General features: G+C 46.4%; 1 protein-coding gene across 1 annotated transcript; it reads right to left on the bottom strand.

The window, feature by feature from the left end:
• Positions 1-361: 361 nt before the first annotated feature.
• Positions 362-24,820, bottom strand: LOC120841624. The gene is made up of 5 exons (XM_040212554.2): positions 24,710-24,820; positions 20,149-20,242; positions 15,524-15,569; positions 6,888-6,960; positions 362-1,024 (listed from the first exon to the last, which is right to left on the bottom strand). Exons 2-5 carry the CDS (start codon positions 20,192-20,194, stop codon positions 776-778), a joined length of 414 nt encoding a protein of 137 aa, XP_040068488.1. The 5' UTR covers positions 20,195-20,242; positions 24,710-24,820; the 3' UTR covers positions 362-775.
• Between the last annotated feature and the right edge of the window lie 570 nt (positions 24,821-25,390).

The following is a 25,390-nucleotide window of genomic DNA, read 5'->3' as shown; positions in this document are numbered from 1 at the left end:
GAGTGGGCATCCTTCATATGATTTATTTTCCATAGAAGTTTTCATTGCATTACAGAAGCATTTACTACATATACTATGTTTATATGGAGACTAGAGTTACTAAATGTTCCATTCAATCTCTGTGAAGATCTGTCATATGCTTAGGCCATAGACTCCGGTTTTCACCGCAAAACACAGGTAAACATTTGTCGATGACAAAAATATAAAATTATTTTAAACCAAAACACGCTTGTAGACGTTCGAAAAAAAGAAAACGGTAGAAACAACAAAAAAACAGATCTCTGGCAATTTTTTTTCTGGCCAGGTCTGTTTTCATTGAAACTTATCCCTTCTAGACTTGAACTCCTAGTTTGTCATGAGATTTTTTCACCAATCACCCTTTTCAGTGTCAATCCCAAACAAATCATCAAAGTGCTTCAATATTTGAAAAAGAAAAAACACAAAAAATTTGATCATTTTATCAATAAAAACCTGGAAATCTACTCCATACATATACTTCTCTTTGTCCCTTCCATTAATTCACAATGGAGTGGCCATAGCATTTCTTTTGCCTATTGTAAATTTATGCTGAAACAGAATAGATTAACACTTCCAGACAAACCGTCGAATTTGTACTGAAACGGAGTAGATGAACACCTGCTATAACTTGCTGAATTGGAATATATGAACATCTGTAGCACACTTGATTTTATGCCGAAATGGAGTAGATTAGCACTTCCGAGGCAGGCCATAGAATTTATGCTGACACCTCCGATGCAAACCGTCTTCAACTGGGTCACTGATTGAAACGCTGGATGCGTACGCCATACTGGGTGGCCAGGTGGCGTCGGTAAAGCTCGTTGAGCATCACCCTGGGTGGTGGGGGTGGCGGACTTGGTGTGCTGGAGACCTCCGGAGCCCTCTTGGCCCCCCTGAGCAGTGTGAGTCCCCGGACCAGCGTCTCGACCAGCCGGAACAGGATGAAGAAGGACACGCCCAGGTACATGCCGTTGATGCCACCGAAGCTGCTCATAACGCGCTCCAACTGCACAAGGAAAAGAAGAAGCGTTAACTCGCAGACATGCTCGCACATGGCAAATCAGGCGGTTGGATACGTTTCAGCCGCATCGGGCTGCTTTACCAGGCGCAGCTGAGTGACCACGGGGCATCGTTACTAGATTAGCTCAGTTGTGGAACTGCCCGTAGATGCTGCTTGCACGAGCAGCATCTCCCACGGCTCTCCTCCCGTCGTAAGACGTGCCATTGTTTTGGGGGGACGGCTGCTATAGTAACTGCAGTGTAATCTATGGAATACAGATGTTTCAAAGCACAAAGTCAAAATGAAATTTCACCGTAGTCTACGGAACACGCAGCTTTGAAACGAAAATCTAGATAGCCCTTAAAACGGCTGGAGGCGGACTGAAGCGAACGACTGAGGTAATCTAGTGGAACGTTGCGACGAAGTCATTCAGCTGCGTATGGCCCCAAAACTCGCAAATAAATTTTTCAATAAAATTTTTAACTTTATTTGTTGTGAGGGCTCTGAAATACAAAGTAAATTTACTTACTATAAAGTAACTATGTAAAGTAAGCCATATAAAGTAATGTTTTTTTTCTGACTGACCATATTAACGTTTTTTTACTCTAAAAGGTTGAGTAATTACTAATTTCAATATTGCCGATCTTTTTGTGCAGAAATTATGTTATTTTATATTGATATCTGATTAAAGTGAACTTCTTGCAAAGTGCAACAAGTTCCTTTACAATGCGACTTCAGCATATGAAATGGTTATAAAATAATGTAATATGTGCTGTATGAATGCAAAAAATATTTAGTTGCTCGGGACTTGTGGCACATCCTCAAAAAGACGGTCTTACGACCAGTGTAAATCATATATTTGTGGACGAAAGTAAACAGGCTAAAAATAAACGCGGAAAAAACTAAATGTGTGTTATTTCGACCACGAAATAGACAAGTACCTAATTTGCTTCAAATAACTTTAGGGTCTTCAACACTTCAAGTGGCAAAGTCGGTACAAATATTGGGCGTATATTTCACTGAATCGTTGTCATGGAATGAGCACGTTGATTATATACATCAAAAAGTTTGTAAATCTATTGGTCTCCTTTGTAAGAATCGGGATGTCTTTCCAACAGGTGTTAAATTACTTTTATATTATTCTTTGATTTACACTCACTACGTGTATTGCCATTTAGTTTGGGGCCAAACAACGATACAAAATATAACAAAACTACTGCTAACCCAAAAGAGGGTTCTTCGAATTATCGCAAATGTACCCTTCTTGCACCCTTCTCGGGAGCTCTTTCTTATACATAACGTCATTCCTATTGACCACTTGTACCAATTTCGCCTGCTGGTGATGTATAATATGGCATTAAAACATAATATTTCTTTCCTTTTCGCACTGTTGGGCTTAGCAAAACTAGACCATAAATATGTCACACGTCACGGCGAAATTTGGAGCGTTTCAATACCCCGTACGAATTACGGCTTTACGTCATTAAAATACGCATTACCATCTTTACTTCATAAACTCGAAGCCAATGGTATCAGCATCTATGGGACATCAAATCGTATGTTGGCAAAAATCATATTACAGACAGCATAATTTTTACCTCTAGTGCCTGGAGTTTTTGTATCTGTGGTGAAACTTGTTTCTACTTTAAAAATATTTGTTTTGATGCATTCAAGCTGAGTGCAACAATGTGAATAGTCGTTATTGTGTTTTAGTGTCCATTTTTGTGTTTTCGTTGTGTTTCCAATGCTGCTTTCCCGCTAATGTGTGTTAGGGCGCCAGGACCTCGTCAAGCTGCAACCGCAGCTTTTTGTCCTGACGTCCTCCCTTTTTGTACCAACCAGAATGGGAAATAAAATACATTATTATTATTATTATATTATTCAACTGATACTAATTGTGTCAGCTTTTCGGCTAATACCGCATACCATTACTCTAGTTACAACTAGGCACTATAGTTATAACTAGGGTATGGCCTTAGTTATTACCAAGCAGGAATGGGCAAAATACATGCAAATATGTATCAAAATACAAATACATAATACATTGTCAAAAATGTATTTAATTACAAATCTAATTACATTTCCAAAAAAGCATTTAAGTACAAGATATAAATACAACCAAATGTATTTGGTCTCCTGCAAATACTTTTCCAAATACATTCCTCAAAATTTGCGTCAGCGACTTCAGGGCACCTGCAACGGGTTTCTGGGTATCTCATCTTAATTTTGCATCGCACACTCGGGAGTTAGTGTGCGGGGCTCTAGAAACGTAACAAAAATATAATCACAAAAAAATGTAATCAGCTTGGACGTAATAGGTGAAAAAAGTACAGAGCTTCAAGCAGCTTTTTTTGTCGATTACATTTTGGCATAGACCAACAAAGAACCGAGACGACCAAGACGCGCAGCACTAGCTAGAGAATTTTTTATTGTTGCAACTCGCAGCAGTTACGAAAATCTGGACGACTTGCGCATTTAGAATGTTCCAGGCAAAAATATGGATGGAAAGCATCACAAGTTGTCACAGGCACTTATTTAGTCAGTCTGCCTGTGAACGTCGATTTCATCGCTATTCTTGCCCTGGACTAGCACCGTAATCACAAAGTCACTAAACACTTGTGCTCGATTCAGAGACACTGCATTCGGTGCAGAACATAGTTTTCTTCCTGCTCTGGACAGTGACAATAAATTTGAGGGATAATTTTCGCCCACAAAATTATATTTAATTACAATTGTATTTGAAATACCCACGTTTTAGTATTTAAATACACACGTGAAATACATTACCCAATTTGTAATTAAATACAAATGCAAAATACACAAAATATTTGAAATACATATTTCAAATACTTGTATTTGAAATACTGCCCATCCATGTTACCAAGGCTTATCGTTTCCGGTATATGCTCGAAAACACCGAGAGTACTACATCTAATATTTGAATGAATCTGAGAACACATTTTCTGTTAGTATCACTGTAATTGTGTGTATGTTTAGACAGCCGGTAGTTTGTCGGCTTCACTGGGCGTCATGGTGGGATCCGCTGTAGATAAGAAATTCAACCAATGCAGCACGACTACCAGCCTGCATTACTCTTACAGCATGCATCACGCAGTAGTTATGCACAGCTGCACGCCATTATGATGCTCATCCAGATCAAAATTGGTGGTGATGGTGAATCTTGTGTGAAAATACTGGTTACTAGAAATGACGATGTGTTGGTCATTGTAACGCTGTGACCTTGAAGGTGTATGTGTTTACTGTTCTTTTAGTTAGGCGGCTGCAGTTTCGCTTGCCTTTGTGCTCCGCTCTTTATTTGTTAGGCTGTGGCTAGGGTTCCATGCTGGCGGGACAACAGTCACCTCCACTGTTCCAGACAGACAGAAAATAAGCAAACCCTGTAGAGTTACGTCCAAACGGAACGACAGTCACCCTAGAGTTCTATCTAGACAAAACTAAAGCCGCCGCCAAAGTTCCGTCCAGACGGAAGAGAAGCGCGTCACAAGATCGTCCAGCATACACGAGGGTTGATCCCTATGCTTTACCCGTGACCCATTTTTAGAGTAATTGGCAATGTTCCTATGTTATTTTAATGTAGACATCTTTAGGTCAAATGCACTTGTCACATCAATGCTATTTGGAAAAATGTTTGCCCAACCTCTGCAATCCATGCATCTCCGGCCTCTTTACCTCATATGCCCATTAAAACTCCTCCCGTGCAAGTGCTTCTTTCATCTTTTTAAAAGTTGATAGTCACTGGGAGCCGATACAATGAATACGGTGGATATAATTTCCAGAGGTTTATTTAGGAATGGCAACCATTGTAATGCAAGACTTGAGACTGGGTGCATTGTCATCAACTTTCCACGACATTTCTCCTTGATCGCAGTGCATAATTCTGTAGTTAGGTTTGCATGATAAAACCGTGGTGTTGTGACTCACCTTCGTAAATAAACAAGAAAAAACATCCTTGGCATCTTAGAAAATTTACCAAGAGCTTGTTGTATTACTCTAGCTTGGACAAAAAGGATACTCTGCTCTCTACTGAGCCCTCGGGACGGAACCAGCTGTCGTTCCGTCCGGACGGAACTCTACTGGGCCTGCTATCGTTCCATCTGTACGGAACTCTGCTGGGCCTGCTATCGTTCTGCCTGTACGGAACTCTACTGCGTCTGCTATTGTTGTCTGGACGAAACTCTAGACACTCCGTATTTGGTAACCTGATAACAGCGCCACCGCAGTGCTGCTGCTGCGCTGACGCTGTTGTCGGCAGGGTGCATATGCAGACGCTCCACGTCACGTGACTACGGTTTTGCGCAAACGCAATGTCCATTTTGAAAAAAACACAAAAAGCTAGAAGGGGACAAACAAGTTTGTGTTTGTCCCCTTCTTCGTCCGTTGTCTCCGTTTTACAGCGGAGCTGTTAAGGGCTAGCTTCCCCAGGATTGTGTCCACGAGCAAAGAAATGATGACACCGAACTCTGGACAGTTACCGACATCTTTGAGCGACGGCAGCAAGCCGGTTCACAGAATTCTGGACAGCTACCGCCATCTATGAGCGACGGCGGCAGTGAGACAACTGATTGCCGCTGTCGCTCATAGATGGCGGCAGCCTTCGGAGGAAGAGCGAGAGCAGAACGAGCGGCGACGTGTGGAGCAGCGCAAATGGTTCCGCAACCGCCGCGAAGAAGTTCCGCTGCGTCGAGCGCTTCAGATTCCCTTGCGAAAGAAGAGCAGATCGCTCGTCTGGAAAGCCACCACCGAAAACAGAAGCTACAGCTCCGCTGCTCTTCCTTCTTCACCAAAATAAAAGAAAAATTAAAAGTTTTTTTTTTTTTTTTTGTGTAACATCGACCAGCTCGCCCGTTTGCCTACTCTTTCTGCAGTAAGCAAACAGGCGAAGCCTAGTCATTAGGGTGACCACCCGTCCCGCGACTCGCGGGACTGTCCTGCATTGAGGGCTCGTGTCCCGCGTCCCGCGAGAAGTTTCCAAATCTTAAAAATGTCCCGCATTTCACACTGTCGTAAAATTCACTCTGCAACTCATGGTGCTGCCGAACAACAGGGCACGGGGAAGCGCGAAGGTCGCTGGAAATCGTATGAATCGCAATGGTATACGCCATTCGCATTGCGGGAAGCGACCGTCGTTCTTGCAGGAATCACGACGCGCATGCGCAGTTGTGCCTCTCCCCCTGGTGGCAAAATATTGTAAGTGGAAATTGCTCGCCAGAAGTTTAAATATAAATTATTGTAATTATTTCCTATCGCTGTGTCACTGCGAAAAGGTTGCTGTGGATTTTTTCCTTTTTTGAGCGAAGACAGCCACACAAGGCAAAAAGACTGCAACTCACAATGTTCGCGAAAGAGCATAATGTTAAGAAATTTGTGTAGGACTATGTTGATAAAAGTAAGCGTAGACAGGAAACCATAAACCGTAAAAGATTTATTGTTTCTTAATTTCATTTGATGCATAGTGGTCTCCTGCAGTTGACTTTTATGCTTTCAACTTCGACAGATTAACGTATTTGGCATAAAAAATATATCGGTGGGAGTGAAAATCATTCCAGCTTAATTGCTGCAACACAGTTGGCAGGTGTATAAAGAGTACAGGATGCAAATGTGTTAAGAGAGCCTGGGTTCGTGCTGTGCGTGTTCATAAATTTAACCATCCCCCCCCCCCCCCCCCCCCCCTTGCCCCGCGTGTCCCGCATTTCGCCAGTTGGAAGGTGGTCACCCTACTAGTCATAACGCTGACTTGTTTGTAAGCAGCGCGTCGGCCCAAGAAGGACTGGCACTGTTTATATCACGGCATACACAGTGAAAGTTTGAGGCCCACCTGTGCTTACGCAGTTCGAAAAGAAACACTCACGTCATACTTGGGAACAGACTGTACGTTTTCGATGGTGAAAGTATGGTAGTAGACGACGACTTTGCTCAGCAGTCTGCAGGAACAGAACGTAAACCGAACCCGATTAATAAACGAGCCTCCGTTTCGTACAAAGTGCGGCCGTAAAATTTGAGCTTTTTTTTTTTTTTTTTTTTTTTTTTTTGGGTAGTATGTGATGATTAAAAATAGAACAGAAACAGCGGTGGTGCATTTGCTACGCCCTATACCGCATGTTCGTCGTCTGCACACTTGTTCGTGGAGCTTAATTTCACGTGGTTATTGCTCATATGAAGAAATATTGCTTATTGCGATTATCTTGCTCATCGCTGCAGTCTCTGTCATTAATTTTTAGCGTTTTTGCGTTCAGCAAGCCACCCGTGAGCGAACTCATAAACCAATGTGCAGACGACAGTGCCTCCGATTTCGATTTATTTTGAATATTTCATCACCTCAGGATTGAGCTGCGCCTCTCGATCGCTCCGACCCAGGGCATTTTTAGGTCGGTTGTTCAAAAATGTATTAGGAATTCTCCCTTCAAAACTACCGTCCACCTCTGTGCTGTCGATTTGTCTTTTCCTGACCACCCTGTATCATTTTTACGCTTTTTATTAATAATGAAATTGTGAAAAATGGGTATGCGCACGCCCCATTTATGGCATGCCGCGTTAGCGTCAATTTGGCGATATCCCTCGCTTTATAACTTGAAAGTCACACAAATATTACATTATGTTTTTGCAGACTCTGTTAGTACATATTATAAAGGTTAATTTCGGAGAGTTTAAGAATATTGAAGATGACCTTTTTTTTTTTTTAAATGATATTCAACGAAATGCGTTTTTGGTTAAATGCCCCTGTGTGAGCAATTCTTGTAAATATATCCTGCTAACCAGGACAACAATATTTCACGCAAAGATAAACTATACACACAGGGCAGCACACTGGCAAAGGTTTATAACCTTAGCCTTTATAGATACGGAGAAAAAAAATCTTTAATCCAGAGCATTATTGCGCAATGTGCCGTGTTTGCGATTTTGTTTCTAAAAATAACGACCCTAATACTCGCTGATTAATACTTTTTGTCACTCCTTTCTATGCCTAATTTGTCAGTAAATATTTCTAGACCCGTAGTCAGAACAGTCTTTCTTAGGAAGTCGCCCGAAATGCCAACATCGCGCGATACGCAAAACGCGCACGTGGCTGAGGGGGTGCTGACAAATTTTTTTCGGAAAGACAAATTTTTTTTTTTTTTTTTGCCATAAGAAGGATCGGTTTTGTTGTTCTGGGCATGAAGCCAGCAAAATATTTTTTTTTTTCATCAAAATTAAAAATGGTCACCGGACATGGTTGTTCGATCTCATCTGAAAACGCCCAGCTTCAAAAGAAATGGACATACAAGTTATGGCGCAACTACGTTCGCGTGCCCAATTTCAGGTTTGTACGTTGAAATTTGTATTTTGCGAGGTGTGCTACTGTTATGTATCGAGGTGCGGAGCACGGTGTGAATAAAGACGACGACGAGGGCGCTCGGGCAGTCCGAGCCGAGGCTGATAGCCAGCCATACATCACTTCGCGTTCGGTCTCTTAATTGTGATATTTTCTTAGAAATATCACATTGGCGACGAGGAAAACGTAACAAATTACGCGGGCAAAGACACAAAAAAGGACGGAGAGGCACCAGATTTCTTGGCAAGGCAAGTCTTTCTGGATTTTCTCCGATTACGATGCCTAAGCTCGAACCCTTTCTCGGAGAAAGCAAGGATGAATGGGAGGAGTATGAGGAAGTACTCGAGCAATATTTTATTGCAAATGACATAGCAGAGGAAAAGAAGCGCGCAGTATTTTTGTCAAACTGTGGCAAACGCACATATTCGCTTCTCAGAAATCTTCTGGCTCCAGAAAGGCCTAGAGATGTTGCCTATGACGACATTATCACGAAACTGAACGGGCATTACGCTCCCAAGCCTTCCGTAATTGTAGAGCGTCTCAAGTTCCACACAAGGATTCGTCAACAAGGAGAAGCCGTGAGCGACTTTATTGCATCTCTGCGGAAGTTGGCAGACTCTTGCGACTTCAAGACGGTGCTGAACGACATGCTTCGAGATCGGCTAGTCTGCGGCAGCAATAACGACCTCATGCAGACCCGACTTTTGGAGGATGCAGAACTGACTTTTGAGAAAGCGGTCAAGGTCGTCGTAGCCATGGAAGCCGCGACGAAAGATTCCCAAGCAATCGCGTGCCGGGCTGGGACGACTTCAGCTGTCGAAACCAATCGCCTATCAGAGCACTCATCTAGACAGCCTCGGTGTCGTCACTGCGGAAAGTCACACGGCTCAGCAGCATGTCGTTATGCTAATATGACATGCCACAACTGCAAAAAGGTTGGCCACCTCTCAGCGGTCTGCACAGCAAGATCCTATGACGAGTCAAGCAGCGTCAAGAAAGATGGGAAAGCTGCGCGAGACTATCAGAACTCGCCAGGACGACGGTCGAAAAAGGCGCCATCGGCGGTTACAGTTCACAGCCTCGACGACCCCAACGATCAGGACAGTGACGATGATCCTCCAACGTACAACATGTGGCAACGGAAAGCATCTCAGGTTCCTCCAATTATTGTAACGGTCATTATTCAAGGCAAACCAGTTGACATGGAACTCGACACTGGGGCAGGCGTCTCCGTAATGGAAGAAAGACGTTTACGAGAATTGTTGCCGGATGTGAAGGTTGTCCCCTCCAATGTCGTTCTTAGAGGGTACTCAGGAGAGTTGACACCGGTTCAAGGTTGCGCCGAGATCCTGGTGAAGTACAACGATCGAGAAGCTCTTCTTCCTCTGTTCGTCGTTGGCGGAACTTCCCCAACTCTGCTGGGACGAAACTGGATACAAGCTCTGGGTCTACCCCTTGCTGACGTCGTAAATCTACATAATACATCAACAGAGGGTCTTTTCAGCAAATTTCCAGAGGTGTTTTCTGGTGGGCCGGGTCTGCTGAAGAACGTGGAAGCCAAGATTTGCGTGCCAGATGGATCAAGACCCCGGTTCTTCAAGCCACGACCAGTCCCCTTTTCATTGCAAGATCTGGTCACTCAAGAGCTTCAACGGCTAGAACGGGAAGGAATTTTGAAGCAAGTCAGGACTTCTGACTGGGCAGCCCCGATTGTCCCGGTACTAAAAAGAGATGGTCGAGTGCGAATCTGTGGAGACTTTAAGGTCACCATAAACTCAGCAGCCCAGGTGGAAACGTACCCGATACCGAGAGTCGAAGAGCTCTGGACGAAGCTCTCCGGAGGCATCAAGTTCTCTAAGTTGGACCTCAAAGATGCTTACCAGCAGGCGGTACTCTCTCCGGCCTCAAGGAAGTACGTCACTATCAATACCCACAAAGGATTGTTTGAGTACACAAGGCTACCTTTTGGTGTTTCATCAGCGCCGGCAATTTTCCAGCGAGAAATGGAAAACCTGCTTTGTTACCTCAGGCACGTTGTCGTCTACTTTGATGACATCTTAGTAACTGGAGTGGATGACTCGGACCACATGAGAAATCTCGAAAAAGTACTTCAGCGGCTAACAAATGCAGCATTGAAGCTGAAGTTTGAAAAGTGCGAGTTTGTTTGCATCAAAGGTAGAGTATTTGGGACACCTGATCGACCACACAGGTCTTCACCCTTCGCCAAGTAAAGTGGAAGCAATTGTAAAGGCACCAACTCCAAAAGACACAAAGCAACTACAAAGTTTTTTGGGCCTGCTTAATTTTTACAGAAGATTTCTACCCAATTTGTCAAGTGTCCTGGAGCCGTTACATCGGCTGCTGGGAAAAGGATCACGCTGGGAGTGGTCAGGAGAGCAAGAATGCGCGTTCGAGCGAAGCAAAGAGCTGGTAACTTCTGCTGGTGTCCTTGCACATTACGACCTCACGAAGCACCTTGTGCTAAGCTGCGACGCTTCACCCTACGGAATTGGAGCTGTACTGGCGCACAGGAGTTCCATGGGCGAGGAGAAGCCTATTACATTCGCATCACGTCGTCTCATGGCAGCAGAACAGAACTACAGCCACCTGGACAAAGAGGCTCTTGCACTCATGTTTGGAATAACAAAATTTCACCAATATCTCTGGGGTCGACCTTTTGAGGCAGTCACTGACCACAAGCCCCTGCTGGGACTATTAGGCGCTGACAAAGGCATCCCCCCACAGTGTTCATTAAGAATCCAAAGGTGGGCCTTGAAACTAGCTAGCTACAGCTACGCCTTGGTCTATCGTCCTGGAAAAACTCTTGGTCATGCTGATGCGCTGAGTCGCCTACCACTGGTGACTAAGAAATTCACAGTGCCAAAGCCCGCTGATGTTTTCATGTTGGAACGTGACTACAAAATTCTCTCCCCAGAAGCTATTGCGACAGCCATGGGACGAGATCCGGTGTTGTCGAAAATACGTGAGGTGCTATGGGCCGGTTCAACTTTTCCCGCTACACCAGAGTGGCAACCCTACGCTACAAAAACGCAGGAGCTCAGCGGGCAAGACAATTGCGTGCTATGGGGTACGAGAGTAGTAGTTCCGAAAATCCTAAGAGGAAGTGTGCTGGATCTCCTGCATGAGGGACACCCAGGAATCACCAAAATGAAGACGGTGGCAAGAAGTCACGTTTGGTGGTATGGCATTGACGAAGACATTAAGGTCAAGGTCAACAGCTGTTCTGTGTGTCAGGAACACCAGCGAGCACCACAACCAGTGGCAACGACACCTTGGCCCTTTCCCGAAAAAGCTTGGTCACGCCTTCATATAGATTTCGGGGGACCATTTCAAGGACGATATTTCTTAATCCTCGTAGATGCTTATTCCAAGTGGCTCGAGGTGATGGTCGTTCCCTCACCTTCGGCGGAGGCAACGGTGAATTGTCTTCGATCAATATTTGCCACGCACGGATTGCCTGACCTGATCGTGAGTGACAACGGACCAGCCTTCACAAGTGCTGTATTTCAGGAATTCCTGAAGAGGAACGGAATTCGTGGTATGAGGATCCCCCCATATCACCCGGCATCTAATGGGGCTGCGGAGAGAGCAGTTCAAACAATCAAGAACAAACTCAAGAAAGCTTCGGGAGATTTTCAGACAAAGATTTCACGAGCCCTTCTGCAGTATCGCACAACACCTCACGAGATCACTGGACTAACACCTGCGGAGGTCCTAATGGGACGGAAACCTAAAACTGCAATAAACTTGCTGCATCCTGATTTCCGTTCTAAGGTCGTACTAAAACAACTGAAACAGAAGCAACGTTGTGATCATGGAGCTAGACGACAGCCACTGCTGCAACCGGGTGACAGCGTTTGGGCAAAGAACTTCCGACCTGGGCCTGACTGGATCCCTGCGTCCGTAGTGCACCGCGCAAGCGCATCATCATCACAGGTTGTTCTAGATGACGGCACATGTTGGCATCGCCACGGTGACCACCTGCGACAGAGATTTTGTCCCGCTTCGGAACAAGAGACATCTGGTAACCAGTTGCCAGAATTGCCTTTAGTGGACGTTGCATTACCCGGATCTTCTGCGCCGCCGAGATATCCAACAGCGTCGTCTGTACCTCCGGTGCCACCACCTGTACCTGCGGTGCCAGCATCCCCGCAACGTTCCGCACCCGAGCTTCAAGCTCCATTGGCCAGCCCTAACCAAAGGGAAGCTTCCCTTATCGGATCGACCAGTTCTAACGTTGAAGCGAGCTCAAAAGTGAGAAGATCCACGAGAGTCAAGAAGCCAGTGTCGCGCTATGAGCCATAGCGAACCAGGGGTAAAGGTGTGTTATGTATCGAGGTGCGGAGCACGGTGTGAATAAAGACGACGACGAGGGCGCTCGGGCAGTCCGAGCCGAGGCTGATAGCCAGCCATACATCACTTCGCGTTCGGTCTCTTAATTATGATATTTTCTTAGAAATATCACAGCTACATGTGTTGGTACTTGCGGCTGCACCCTGTACATAGCGCACAGAAGCTTCCAGATGATTTCTAACGGGAACACGTGACTTCATCAAGCGCTTGCACATAAGGGGTGGTGAACAAAACCTATTTGTAATACGCTTCCGCTTTCTTCTTTCTTTTTTTATTTTTTTATTTCCGAGATGCATAAGAGCGCCTCCGGGCTCCAGCCTTTAGCTTTGTCCGGTGCTTGACTGTGGTTTGGGTTCCCGTTATTTTGTTTTGTACCTATCCTGCATTCGCGAACTCTCAGTAGTCCTTACAAAGCTATTCGCCAGTCGTACGCAATCCCAAAGTAGGCGACGCCGCCCATTGGCAAGAACGTGGTTTTCAGAAACGAGCTCACGCCCGTCGTAATGTGCAGCGAAATCTTCTATGTCCTAGCGGCAAAAAATGTGAAACAAAAAGAGACGGGCACTAAATGCACACTGTAGACTTCTTCCAAAACCGACGCGCCCCATCGCGGCGAAATACCACGCAGTGCACTCTGGGAACTAGTTGGCTACTCAGTTTCGATTTCAAAAAAAGCAAGATCCCCGAGCATCGCAGCGTCGAGATTCCCAGCACTGGCTCGTCCACCATACCTCGAAACGCTAACAGAAAGGCTCAAGTACAAAAATACTACAAGCATGCGTTAAGACAAGCTATACGTCTCGGGCTTGTGCTACAGCTTCGAGGCCTAATCATTTAGGTTAGTTTAGAGAGCACAAATGACGTGCTCGGGACCAGAAAGCATGAGATATAACGGTCGTTAATAGTCCACGGCTCCACGCTCTGTGCATGATCTCTTGTCGACGTGTCGATCGAAACCGAAACCATGCCACTCTCCTCCCTGGCCAACTAGTTCCCAGAGTGCAACGCGCGCCGTGTTGCATGCAGGGATTTATGGAAGTAGCCAAACGTTTGTTTTGTCCAGTGTTTCGCTGACACGCACTCTGGCGAGACGAAGTCACTCGCTGACGACAGAAGCTTTGGCAGACTTGTGCGCTTACGTTTGAAGGACTGCTAAATCAGGACACGATTTCTGCTGTGCACAGCATTTGCTGTCCGCTTCCGCACAACTTTGGGGCGGTTTTTGACAGGAAAAAATCACACTCCGCTAGCGTCCGTAGGCAGAGCCTTGGAGCGTGCCCATGACGTAAGCCACACTTCGTTGGCTGCCAAAGCCTCCGCTGTACTTTGGAATCCCCAACCTCCCGAAAACGAAGAAAGAGGAGGAGGTGAGGAGGAAAACCGTGATCTTTGCACACGATGTCCTAACTGAAAACGTAAGCTCGCGCCGAAATAATATTTAAAAAAAAAAACGCGCACTTTTTTTTTCCGCACAGATTAGAAAGCGTGAGCAGCGTGCCGCACACACCAGAAAGCGTGAGACTCCGTGTGTTGTGTCGTCCTTCGTCTTTTCCCCAGTCTCGGGGATTTGTCTAAATTATGTAGCCTTCACCAGCTCGTTTGCGCCCTACATATTTGAGCGTGTTCTGTTTGGGCAGGCTTTTAAACGGAGAATAGTTTGGTTTGAAGTATATACATACCTTCTGTCGTTGGTCTCGCCCTTCGCGAATCTGAAGGACTGGAAAAACAAATACGTTTTTAATTTTCCTTTCTGTTTCTGTTTCCTTTTTGTTTTTCTTTCTAGGGGTGTGCGAATATTCGAGCTTTGAACTGGAATCGATTGATGATCGTCCGAATGATTCAATTCGGACGCCTGGAGGCAGCAGCCTTGACTAGCAAATTATTTCTACAGAAGTTCGCTTTTTGTGTTTCCTCGGTCAAAAGCAGATATGCTATCAACTTCTTTATTTCGTAAAAAGTAAAAAATAAATAAAAAAAAATAAAAAGCGCTAATTGTTATTTTGAGTTTAAGAATTTTTTGTCATCTGGTCCTGCAGCCAACTTTGTGCACTATAGACGCTTTCAGCGCGCGCCAGATTAGAGCCGCCATAGCCGACCTTCTCTTGTCTTACAGAGATGCCGAGCCATTGAAGCGGGCGTTGACGAGTCTTCACAAGGGCCTATGCTGGGGAGAACGACACAGTAACGCTTAAAATGGCAATAATCTGTCCTGCTGTGGTAATGATGAAGTGGAGCGAACGAAATAAGAGGGAACAAAAAACAGAAGGTCGGTTATGGCAGCGCCCATGTACAGCTGCCTGGAAGCGTCTATAAACCTATTCTCGGTTATTACCTCCATAATGCGGAAAATTACTATCAGAATACAAATAACAGCTATAATTAAACCGGCCTCTTTCGCTAACCCGTGGCTCCCCCAGGCGTCGAGCGAGGTGCCACGGCTAGGTGACGCGAGATGTTACCCACGTGTGGATACGCTGCGTATTCACACGTGATGGAGTGGACACATCCTTCAGTTTTGGCATTTAAATGTGGTCATTAACACCGGGTTTATTCGACACTTTCAAAACAAACACATGGGGCTTTTTTTTTTTTTTTCAACTATGCGACCTTAGTTTTTTTTGTTCTATTATGATAATTTTTAACCTGGTAGATGTCTACCGAGAGGTTCAATTTTAAGACTTTTTGTTTCTTAGAAATTGGGAATAAACTCTTTGATATTTGTATTCGAGCCGACATTGAACCTTGTATCCATTATTTGACACTAGATAATCGATTTGAATTCGATTCGAGTTGTGACTTACGTCTGAGAGCGCGGATCGGGAGACTTCTTTGTAGTACTCCACGTCTCTGTAAGGAGCACGTACGAATTACCATCGTTTCTCGCATGATGTTCCACGCACAGTACAGCTACGCTCACAAACTTAGCATGATCTGTATTTTTTTTGTTCAGTTACCGACGAGTATTCCCCTGCCAAAGATAAAAAAACGCTGGGTCACTTTTTATCTTTGGTGTTTTTCTCTCCCTATGCTCACTACCAGTGGCGTAGCTAGACCATCTGGCACCCGGGGCCCTTGGGTCTTTTGTCCCCCCCCCCCCCCCCCCCCCCCCCCCCTTCCCCGCTCCCCGAGACCGCAAAGCTAAAAGCCATAACCGCGACACCAGGTCACGCAGCGATAATGAAATAATAAATACAGGATTAGCCAGCAAACAGTGTTTTTTTAAATTTAATTATGTACTCATAATGAAAACACATTAAGTTTTTTTCTTTTTTTTTTTTATATATATTGAGCATTTGTGCCACGAAAGCTGAACATTCAATTTCTTCATAAGTTCTTTCGCCGACACTTGGCTTCTGCAAAGTTATTGCTGTTGTAAAATTTATGTTTTTTACACGTTCTTTTTCTATGGACAGTATCGGCAGGTTTGAGAGCCTTTCATCGCTCATGGTGGAGCGCAGATACGTTTTGATTAGCTTTAGTTTGGAAAAGTTCCTTTCGCATGAGGCAGCTGAAACACAAATGGTGAGGAACAAGCGAAATATAACAGTCAGGTTTGGAAGGGTCTCGAAAAAGCTCCATTTGGCAATAAATTCTAGAAACTGCTTTGCATTCCAAGTTTTTGTCTCATTAGGATGCTTCCCAGCGGCTCTCAGGCACCGTGCTCTCAGGTGCCTTCGCAGTCGGATGATCTCCATAACGATTTCGTCATCATGACCGGTGAACTCGTCATAAACTTCAGTGAGGCTTGGTGTCAATGGCACGCTGTGGCAACAGGGAAACGCCGTTGCCGTCACAACATTACGAATTCACTTGCCAGAACACTACATTGTGACCGCCTCCCGACGGCGAGCGACGCGCTTCTAGAACTTACGGTGGGGTCAGAGAGCGAGGGAGCTTGCTGATCAGAAGCCTTTCGCCAGCACCTCCTCTCGGCACTTCACCCTCGGGGTGAGGGAGACGACACTTTGAGAGTTTACCCAACACGTTTACCCCCTCCCCGCGACTCCCTTCGTGTAAGACCTTCGTGTGATTTTTTTCTTCTTCGCCTGGCGCCTTCTCTTGCTGTCTCGGCGCAGTCCGGCCGTGGTCGGCGCAAGCCAGCGTCGTGTTGCGCTGGGTTTGGCGTAGAGTACACTCAAAAGAAAAAAGAGGTGTAAAAGGGTGTATCATTACACCCTTTGTCTCATATAATACACCCCAAAACTTCAATTCGACGTACAGCGCCCTACAGTCGAACAGACGGCCCGAAATTTTACGAGGGGCTTGATAGCCGTGTGGTACAACCTTTTACAATAGCTAAAGTATGTATCAAAGACCACATAAAGAAGACACAGAGTTTTTACGGTAGGGCCAAGAAAACCCCGATTATTTTTCTTGTTGCCAGTAAAACGTACATTAGATATTTTAATAAGTTGTACCACACGGCTATCAAGCTCCTCGTAAAATTTCGGGCTGTCTGTTTGACTGTAGGGCGCTGTATATCCAATTGAAGTTTGGGGGTGTATTATATGGGACAAAGGGTGTAAGAATATACCTTTTGACACCCTTTTTTCTTGAGAGTGTGGGTGGCGTTGGCTCGGCGTGCCCGGGCACAGCTTTTTCTCGAGTGCTCCCGCACTTTCCGCGCTTGTTTTTTCCGCCGGTGCGCGATGACTTTGCGCGAGCCAAGCCAGTTTTGCGACTCTGCACCAGACACGTTCGTGATGGAAGAGTGGTGACCTCATGCGTCTAAACATTCTTTGCCACTTACGAACCAGTCAAGCCAGGGGGATTGCCGCCATAAGTGGCACCCCCCCTCGTGACTGAGACTCTTGGTACCCAGGGCCCACGGCCCACGGCCCCCCCCCCTCCCCCCCCCCCCCCCCCGTTACTACGCCACTGCTCACTTGCACTACTCACTTATTTTTATTTGTGACGTAATCGATTAGGAAATTTAGAACCTTTGTAAGATGCATTTTTTTTTTAATATTTAATAACCGCGTTCGTAAAACATGCTTATAACGCAATTGCGAATACCGAAATTGGGGTCCGGAGTGACGTCGTCTCCTAACTTTTTATCCTCCCTCGGAAAACATGGCGGCGTTCGGCATATGCACTGAGGATGATCGCTAAGTCGGGGAATCGGACGATGTTATCTTTTTTAGGTGCCCGACGTCGTCTCCTAACTTTTTATCCTCCCTCGGAAAACATGGCGGCGTTCGGCATATGCACTGAGGATGATCGCTAAGTCGGGGAATCGGACGATGTTATCTTTTTTAGGTGCCCGACGACCTCTTAGGCTATGAAAAGGAAATCGTGAAACGGTCCGAACAACTGGGTTTGGTGTCTGTGTGCCATAGTTTCGGTCGTGATTTCGCCGGGGCAACTTTTCACGCAAAAGCGCCGCGACGTGGCCCCTGACGTGGCTCACAAAAGTCCACTGGGCGTTCTCGTCGAACCCACACCGTTTCCAAGAATTTGAGATCGCTGAAAGGGCCCTAAAAGAAACTCAAACTCGAAAGTGAAGCGTCGTCTGCTCACAGCGACAGAGGAGAGCGGTTGATCGGATGACGATTTTGACCTGTCAGTGCCCCTTTAAACATTTCATTTCATTTCATTTCATTTCATTTATTATTCCCTCAGGGCCCGAAGGCATTACAGAGGGGAGTGGGCGGTCGACACATAAAAGTAACATAGTTGAACGAGGCAAAAAATACAACAAAAAAACAAAAACACACACACAGCAAAAAAAAAAAAAAAAAACAAAAAAAACACGCGCTACGCATTATCTGTTAAAAAGTTGGTAATAACATAACATTCGTGCACAAGGGGGATACTTTTGAATCGATGGTTATGATGTGCCGTTCCCTCCTCCTTACCGCGCGCATGCGCGGTGCGCGAGACGAGGCGCTCGCCCGACGTGCCGCTGTCTTCGCTCTGCCTCGCAAGAGGAAGGACCGTGCCGTAGAGAGGGCAGCTAAACAAGCAGCGACGCGCTGAGTATGGCTTTATTAAATTAAAATGTTGGGGGTTTGGTGCTATAGTTAGGCACAAGGGGGTTGGTCGCAATTTAATCAACGGAACACAGCTTTCATAGAAGAGAAACAATGCTATCGAATTTCGACGTAATCTACAGAGAAGCAATGCAGAAACACAGCCTCGTTTTTTTATATGTAGTTCGTTCTGGTTGCGTTCAACCCTGTGTAATTTTGGATCCCTTATAAAAGTGTATTGCGTGCCATGTAAGCTTCTACTTGCGGGAAGGAATGTGCAATGAGTTTAAAGAGGAAACATAAGCGCAACAATACAGTTGTGGTGGTGGCAAAGACTGTTTGCGAAATGGTTGTTTAGTGTGCACAAAACATGCCCTACGAAATACAAAAGTGGACACACTCTATCATTTCAACGAGCTTCCGGGTGAAGGGAAGTGTAGGTTAGGCACGCTTTATACGAATTTGCTTTTTGCAAAAGCAAAAAGAAAAATCACGTGGTCGTGATGTATTTCACTGGAATGAGATGACTCTAATCTTCCACCGTGCGTTTTCGGCGCACCATGGAACTTGTCATTCCCAAGTGATAAACGGCGTCACAGCAGTAATTGGCCACGAAGGCGAATTCAAATAATTCGTCGGCGGATTGATTGTTGACGAGAGTGACTCAGTGCTCGTGTCCAATGCGTCACCTGGGGCAGGCTGACGCGCTTGGGCACCGCGCTTCTACTTATACGGGCAAAATTGGGAGGCCACTGAAGTGACATCATAGTGGCATCTGACGTACTCGAGCTCATGTCAACAGGCGGCATAATGTCACGTGACAGACTGGTTTCACCAAGGAGGTTAGAAGTACAGGAGAGGACACGTTGCAATGTTGGTGAAGCCTAGTCATAAAAAGTTTAAACGATGTTGTGGCCAACGTGACCGGAGATCTCTCTGGCTATTGGTGCGCGTGACATGTCACGTGTGAGATGGATGGTTGATTGTAGGACTCCTTGCAGGCTTGCGCGCGCGCCGTCCGGTAGGTTTTATCAGATCGAAAGCTAGACTGTGGTGTCTTCTAGTACCCCATGGCTAGACGAAGGCTAGCTACGGTCACGTGATCTGGTCACGTTACCCTGGTAAGTGAGGAGAGTAAGGAGGAAAATGAGAAAGAGGCGACGCGTCAAGGGGGCATGGCTTGTGGAGGCTACATGGCTGGCGTCCATGCCCTCTCCTACCCTCCTATCCTCCTTGAGTTTCACAGAGTCAAGGGGTGCCACCTGATATTACGACGTCCCATTAGTCATGACGTCACGTAAAGTCACAGAAAACCTAGCTATTACTATGCATTTAAAGTGCCCTTGGGATGACGTCATCGAGGATAGAGGCCACAGACACAGAATCTCTTAAAAAAAAAAAAAAAAAAAAACAATTAGCCCTGTAGATGTTATGCATAAAAAATTCAGGCTCACGTGCATGACCCATAACATTTGCAGTAGCTCTCAGTGGTCGGTTCATCCATCCGAGCCCGTGTTTCCTTGACGCAGTCTTCTTTCTCCGGAATTCCTGCGACAAGCGTGGAACCAAGCATTGGGCTGTGTCCGCGCTACTCAAGCACCATTGTTTTGAGTATTCACAAATAATCGAATCCTATCTAGTATCGAAATCGGCGATTCCGATTCGAAAATGCAACTTCCTCAGCCTCGTAGGCACGGAGTCAATAAGCCTGAGCGGTGTCGTTTTACTCTCTCGCGGACTGCTCTCACTTTTCTGGAGGACGGAAAAGCGTCTCCTGTGGTTTCGTACAGAGCTTCAGATAACTGTGCAGCAATGATTTTAAGCAACAAGGTCTAGGCTAGGTGGCGCGAGCTACTACCCGAAATAAGGGTTGCAACCGTTAGCATCCATCTATTTATTTATTTTTTCTGCCAAGGCCGTTAGGCCAGGGCAGGAGTGGTACGAAATTTAATACAAAACGCAACAGGGGTATTAATTTCAGGCATAGAAAATATCGAGTTCCTCAGTGAACGACACGACATCTTTAGAATTGACAACGCATGACGGTAGCTTGTTCTATTCATCAATACATCGAACGAAAAATTAGTACTGAAAATGATCTGTTGAGCACCAGTACGGTTGGATATGGCGATTATGTTTTGTTCTTTGCAGCATAGGCTTGGGTATCGTTATATATTTAGAAATATCTATCTTATAACATTCCTTCAGTGCCTGGGAAAGAAGTGCCATCCGGTTTATCACCAACCTGGTTTGAACGCTGTTCAAGTTTGCTCGGGACTTGAGTGAGGTGACAGAGTCAGTTGATTTGTAACTAGCGTATATAAAGTGCACGGCTTTGTTTTGACGTTTCTCTAAAATAGAAATATTTCTAGTGGTAAATTTCCATCTTTCATTCGTGGACGGCAGAAGTGCCGTCCACGAATGACGTTACTACGTTACGTTCAACGTTACTACAGGGGGGGGGGGAAGGTGCCGCCGCTTCCAATGCACCCTCCTCAGAATTTACGGCGCTCCGTGGGGGCCGTTATGTTAAAACTTGAGACCAGTGTTGCTGCATCTGTAGGTCGTCTTTACGTTAGAGCTGACGGAGAAAATCTGGCCACGGCGCAACGCCGATGTACACTGGAAGCTAGAGCCGCTTTGCTTTCGTTGTTTTTGTTTGGTCGGAGAAAATCTAGCAACAACGCACGTTCAAGTTTCAACATGGCGCCGGTATTGCTTCGGCGCTTCGGTTTGACCACGTTTGACGCGGTTTGCCAGCACATGTAGCGAAGACGTGACCGGAGAAGTGCCCCTGTGATGGTCCCGGAAGACGGAAAGTATCATTCGTAATCGTCGTGCGTGTTTTGAAGGCGAAGGGAGTCACAGGGTCCACGAGTGCGCAACCACAAGCCAAGGTTCACGACAGCGCTCCGTTGACTTCGGCGATCTTGTTCTGTTTGGTGCATAGAGATAGGTTTGGTGCAACACGGCGATGCGACAAAGAGTTGAAACGTTCGTGGTGTGTCGTGCGGTGCTTGGAGGTAGAATCCCATACTAACACGAAGCGCAAATTGGTTATTGTGGCGTTGAAATTCAACGGGTTCAGTTCCGTCGTCGTCAGCTGATCCGGTCCAACTGGTCCGGGAGGACGCAGCGAGCGCTTTTAAAAGTAAATCTTCCTTCGTTCCGTTTCAAAATGTGGAAGATTCTCGACGCATACCGTAAGTAAAAAGCTGCGGGCGTTTTCAGCAAAATTACCTCGTTTTAATTGAACAATGGACTACGGATTCTTGACCTAGACCTGCTGTTTTTATGCTTCGTGTTGGCGTTTGCACAGCGTCGCACACCGCCCGAGTAGATGATTTGGTCCTGCAAACGACCGGTCATACAGAATTTCAGAGAAACATAAGTCACCACTGATATTTTCTTGTAAATCTCGTGTGAATTTGTTGCGCTCGTCATGCGGTGTGAATAAATTGGGGCAACGTTTCCTACCTGCCTACGGATGCATGAACGGAGACCATTTTTTACGTAGTGAACATAGCGTTTTTCTTTATTTTGGAAAGAGGTGTTGGTGAATTTATTATGGTACAATCACTTGAGAGTTCAGAAATTGGAGAGAGCGAGCATGCTTTCCCAACTTTGTCACTTTTCCCTCTGGCATTGCCCCTAGTTTCAAGTTGCAGTTTCACTAGACATACCTACTAGCAGGTACAAACTGCTCTAAAGCAGGTAAAAGACTGGTAAGTCAGGGCGGTGCGGACTCCGTGTTTCGCGCTTTTCGCAAGGTTACTGGGTAAGTGCTCTTGCGAGGTATGCGGAATACGCAAACGATTTTGTTATGCCCGTCGGTTGCGTCTGTCCAGCAAAACGAATAAGATGATCTACAAAGGCGCAATCGCAAGCCAATATTTACGATAACAGTGCATTCGATTCGGTGGTACGTGTAGTTGCATTTTACCCTGCTTTCTGCAACAGCGTGTCATGACGAAGAGCTGGAACGTTCACGGTTTGTGCTGGGCTACCGGTTGACCCAGGGGCGGATCCAGAACTCCGGTTTTTTTTTTCTGTTTTTTTTTGGGGGGGGGGGGGGGCGAGGGGGGGAAGGAAAATCTAAACTCTAAAGCAAGGTAAACAGGACTCCGGTTGCACCTTTTGTTTTAACCACCGCAGAACCACACTGCGCCGACGGCCCCTAGATGTGCGCCGCTGCGCCGACTTTTGGTTCTAACTTTAAGCCGTGCTTTGAAACCGCCGCCGCGGACTTCAGTCTAAGCGACGGAGTGATTCTCCAAGTGTGTGCGCCTGCTAGGGTGCGGCCTACCCTATTTCGAACCCTCGTCCTTGAGTACCGAGCTTCCTACCACCTGGCAGGACGGGAGTTGGTTTTATTTCGGGGGATCCACCCACGTCAAATCGTCCTCCAAGAAGGGGGCAGGGGGGGGGGGGGGGGGGGGGGGGGTCGACTGTTTGGAGGGTAGGCGGCCGCCCCGGTCGCCTCCCGCCTCCCCCTTGGGTCTGCCCCTGGATTGACAGAAGCCCGCGTCGCCCGCATCGTGAGTGCACTTGGGCTGTTGTAGTGGCTCTAGGCTGTTGATGCTCAAGCCTTTCATCCGCGGCTTGCCGTCAGCTGATCCGGCTGCTCGACGGTGAGGAAGCGGCGAAAGTGACCTCTGAAGCAAATCTAAACCCTTGTTGATCCAGTTATTCGGTGTCAAAGTGTGGAAGGTGTCCAAAGTGTACTGAGGGCGGGAACTACAAGCGTTTTGCCTTGCTTTCGTAACCGAAACCAGAACAGCGATATAACTGCCTAGCGTACTCCAAAATGATGGAAGCAATAAGTTGCCAAAACCTGTTGTTAGGGTTTCAAGCCGAGTAAACAAGACAAATATAATTAAACTTCGTTGTCTGTATGCAGGAGGACTTATATAACACAACAATACATTCTCTTTCCAAAACGAAAAAGAAAGTAAAACTTAGTCCGCCGTATATGGCAGCAACTTCTCCACTGCAAAACCTATGCTGGCAACGTAAGCGGTTTTAATATGGCAGCCTCCGCTTTGCGCCGCGTTCCCTTTCCCTCCTTCCCCCCCCTGCGTTACTAGATTATCTCAGTTTTGGAGCTCCCGCGAAAGGGGGTACCTCCCTCACTTACTTCAGTACGCCTCCCGTCGTTCGAAGCGCCATCTAGATTTTCGTTCACGAACTGTGTGTTCCAAAGAGTACGGTGGTACGCCATCTAGACGCAGCGCTTCCAAACGTGCGTATTCGATAGGATGCACTCCAGTTACCATAGCAGCCGTCCGGCACGTCGAACAACTAGAGGCCAATCGTGGTGAGGGGGGGGGGGGGGGGGGTTAGTACTCGTGTTTGCAGCGTCTATTGGCAGTTCCATAACTGAGCGAAACGTGTCTAAAACTAGTTCCCTCAAAGCATCGCAGCAGCGCTGGCGCAGTCAGAGTGGCTGGTGAGATCGGTCTATTGACTTTTCGGAGGTGCAATGGGGGACAGCGGGGCTTCGGCCGCCGGCAGAGCGCCACCAAGCGGCGTGTACAGGTAAAATTTCTTAATGAGCCATCCGCAGACCGTCGCCGCGAAGAAACGGCAAGGGGGGGGGGGGGGGGGGGAGGGGGTTAACACGCGCGACCCAGTGATACACCCGCTGTCCCCCACTGTGCCTCCGAAAAGTGCGATCCAAGGGAAGTAAGTGGTGAGAACACCAAGTATCACTATACGCCCAAACACGCCTGTCCAAGTCTTATCACTGAGGCGAGAAATGCCGATCGACTGGGGAGTATGAAGTCTGGGGAGTATCCTGAGGAGTATGAAACGCCGCATGCGCGGCGTTTCATACTCCTCAGAAGAAAGGCACGCACGCGCGTTTAGAGAACGTTCCACAGCTTAGCAGAAAAAAAGATGGCAGCGTGCAGAAGGTAGGCCTCGAGACCGACCTAGAGGGGGCGCTATTGTAGCGCTATTATCGTCATCATAGTGTGGACAGAAAAGCGAGCGTGAGGCTGCTGAAGGACGAACCAGCGCAGATCCCGTACGCCACCGGACTCGCTCCTCTTCTGCTCGACGGTAGACTCCTTGACTCGCACCGGCACCGCTCTCGATTCATGTTCTGCTCACAGAGTCTGAGACAGTCCTGCGCGTCACGGGCACAGGAACTTGAAGAGAACTTGGGAACTTTTACTCTTTGAATGTTTATTTTTATCTCCGGAATCAACCAAAATGGTGGCAGGGAGTAAAGGCGTGAAGCCTGACAAGGGCTCTGTCCCCAACGCAGCGCTTCCAAGCAGCACACAGTTTGCACAGTTAACGCTAAGTGATAAACAAAATATTCATTTTTAGAATATACCAGAGAAACAACTAGTTATTACATACAGATTCAGAAAATAAATTAATACCACTGCCCACCATGAGCGTCCTGAACTCCCTTTTAAATTTACTAAAAGTGTTATGAAAATCTATGAGGTCTTTAATGTTATTCAGAGCTTTACTGACTGAATCAACCGCTACGGCGATCAGCGAGGTCACGCAAGCCGCTGCAACGGTTCCATTTTTAAGAAAGAGGTCTTGTACTGTCGAAACCGGTTATAACGAAGTCGGCTATAACGAAATAGCGGCTACAGCGAAGCGATCACGATTTCCCATTCCCTTTTGTAATCGTTAACCGAAGTCGCTTCTAACGAAATAGCGGATACAGCAAAG

This window comes from Ixodes scapularis, unplaced genomic scaffold (assembly GCF_016920785.2).
Source record: "Ixodes scapularis isolate PalLabHiFi unplaced genomic scaffold, ASM1692078v2 PGA_scaffold49__6_contigs__length_1374808, whole genome shotgun sequence".
Taxonomy (NCBI): domain Eukaryota; kingdom Metazoa; phylum Arthropoda; class Arachnida; order Ixodida; family Ixodidae; genus Ixodes; species Ixodes scapularis.
The sequence above is the reverse complement of the archived record's forward strand: the minus strand, read 5'-3'. Positions and strand labels throughout refer to the sequence as shown.

Coding starts and splice junctions, on each gene's coding strand:
- LOC120841624 (XM_040212554.2), bottom strand. CDS start 20,194: ATGAACCGACCACTGAGAGCTACTGCAAATGTTATGGGTCATGCAC. Junction 15,570..20,148: donor AAATGTTATGGGTCATGCAC/GTGAGCCTGAAT, acceptor TGCTCCTTACAG/AGACGTGGAGTACTACAAAG. Junction 1,025..6,887: donor AGTCTGTTCCCAAGTATGAC/GTGAGTGTTTCT, acceptor TTCCTTGTGCAG/TTGGAGCGCGTTATGAGCAG.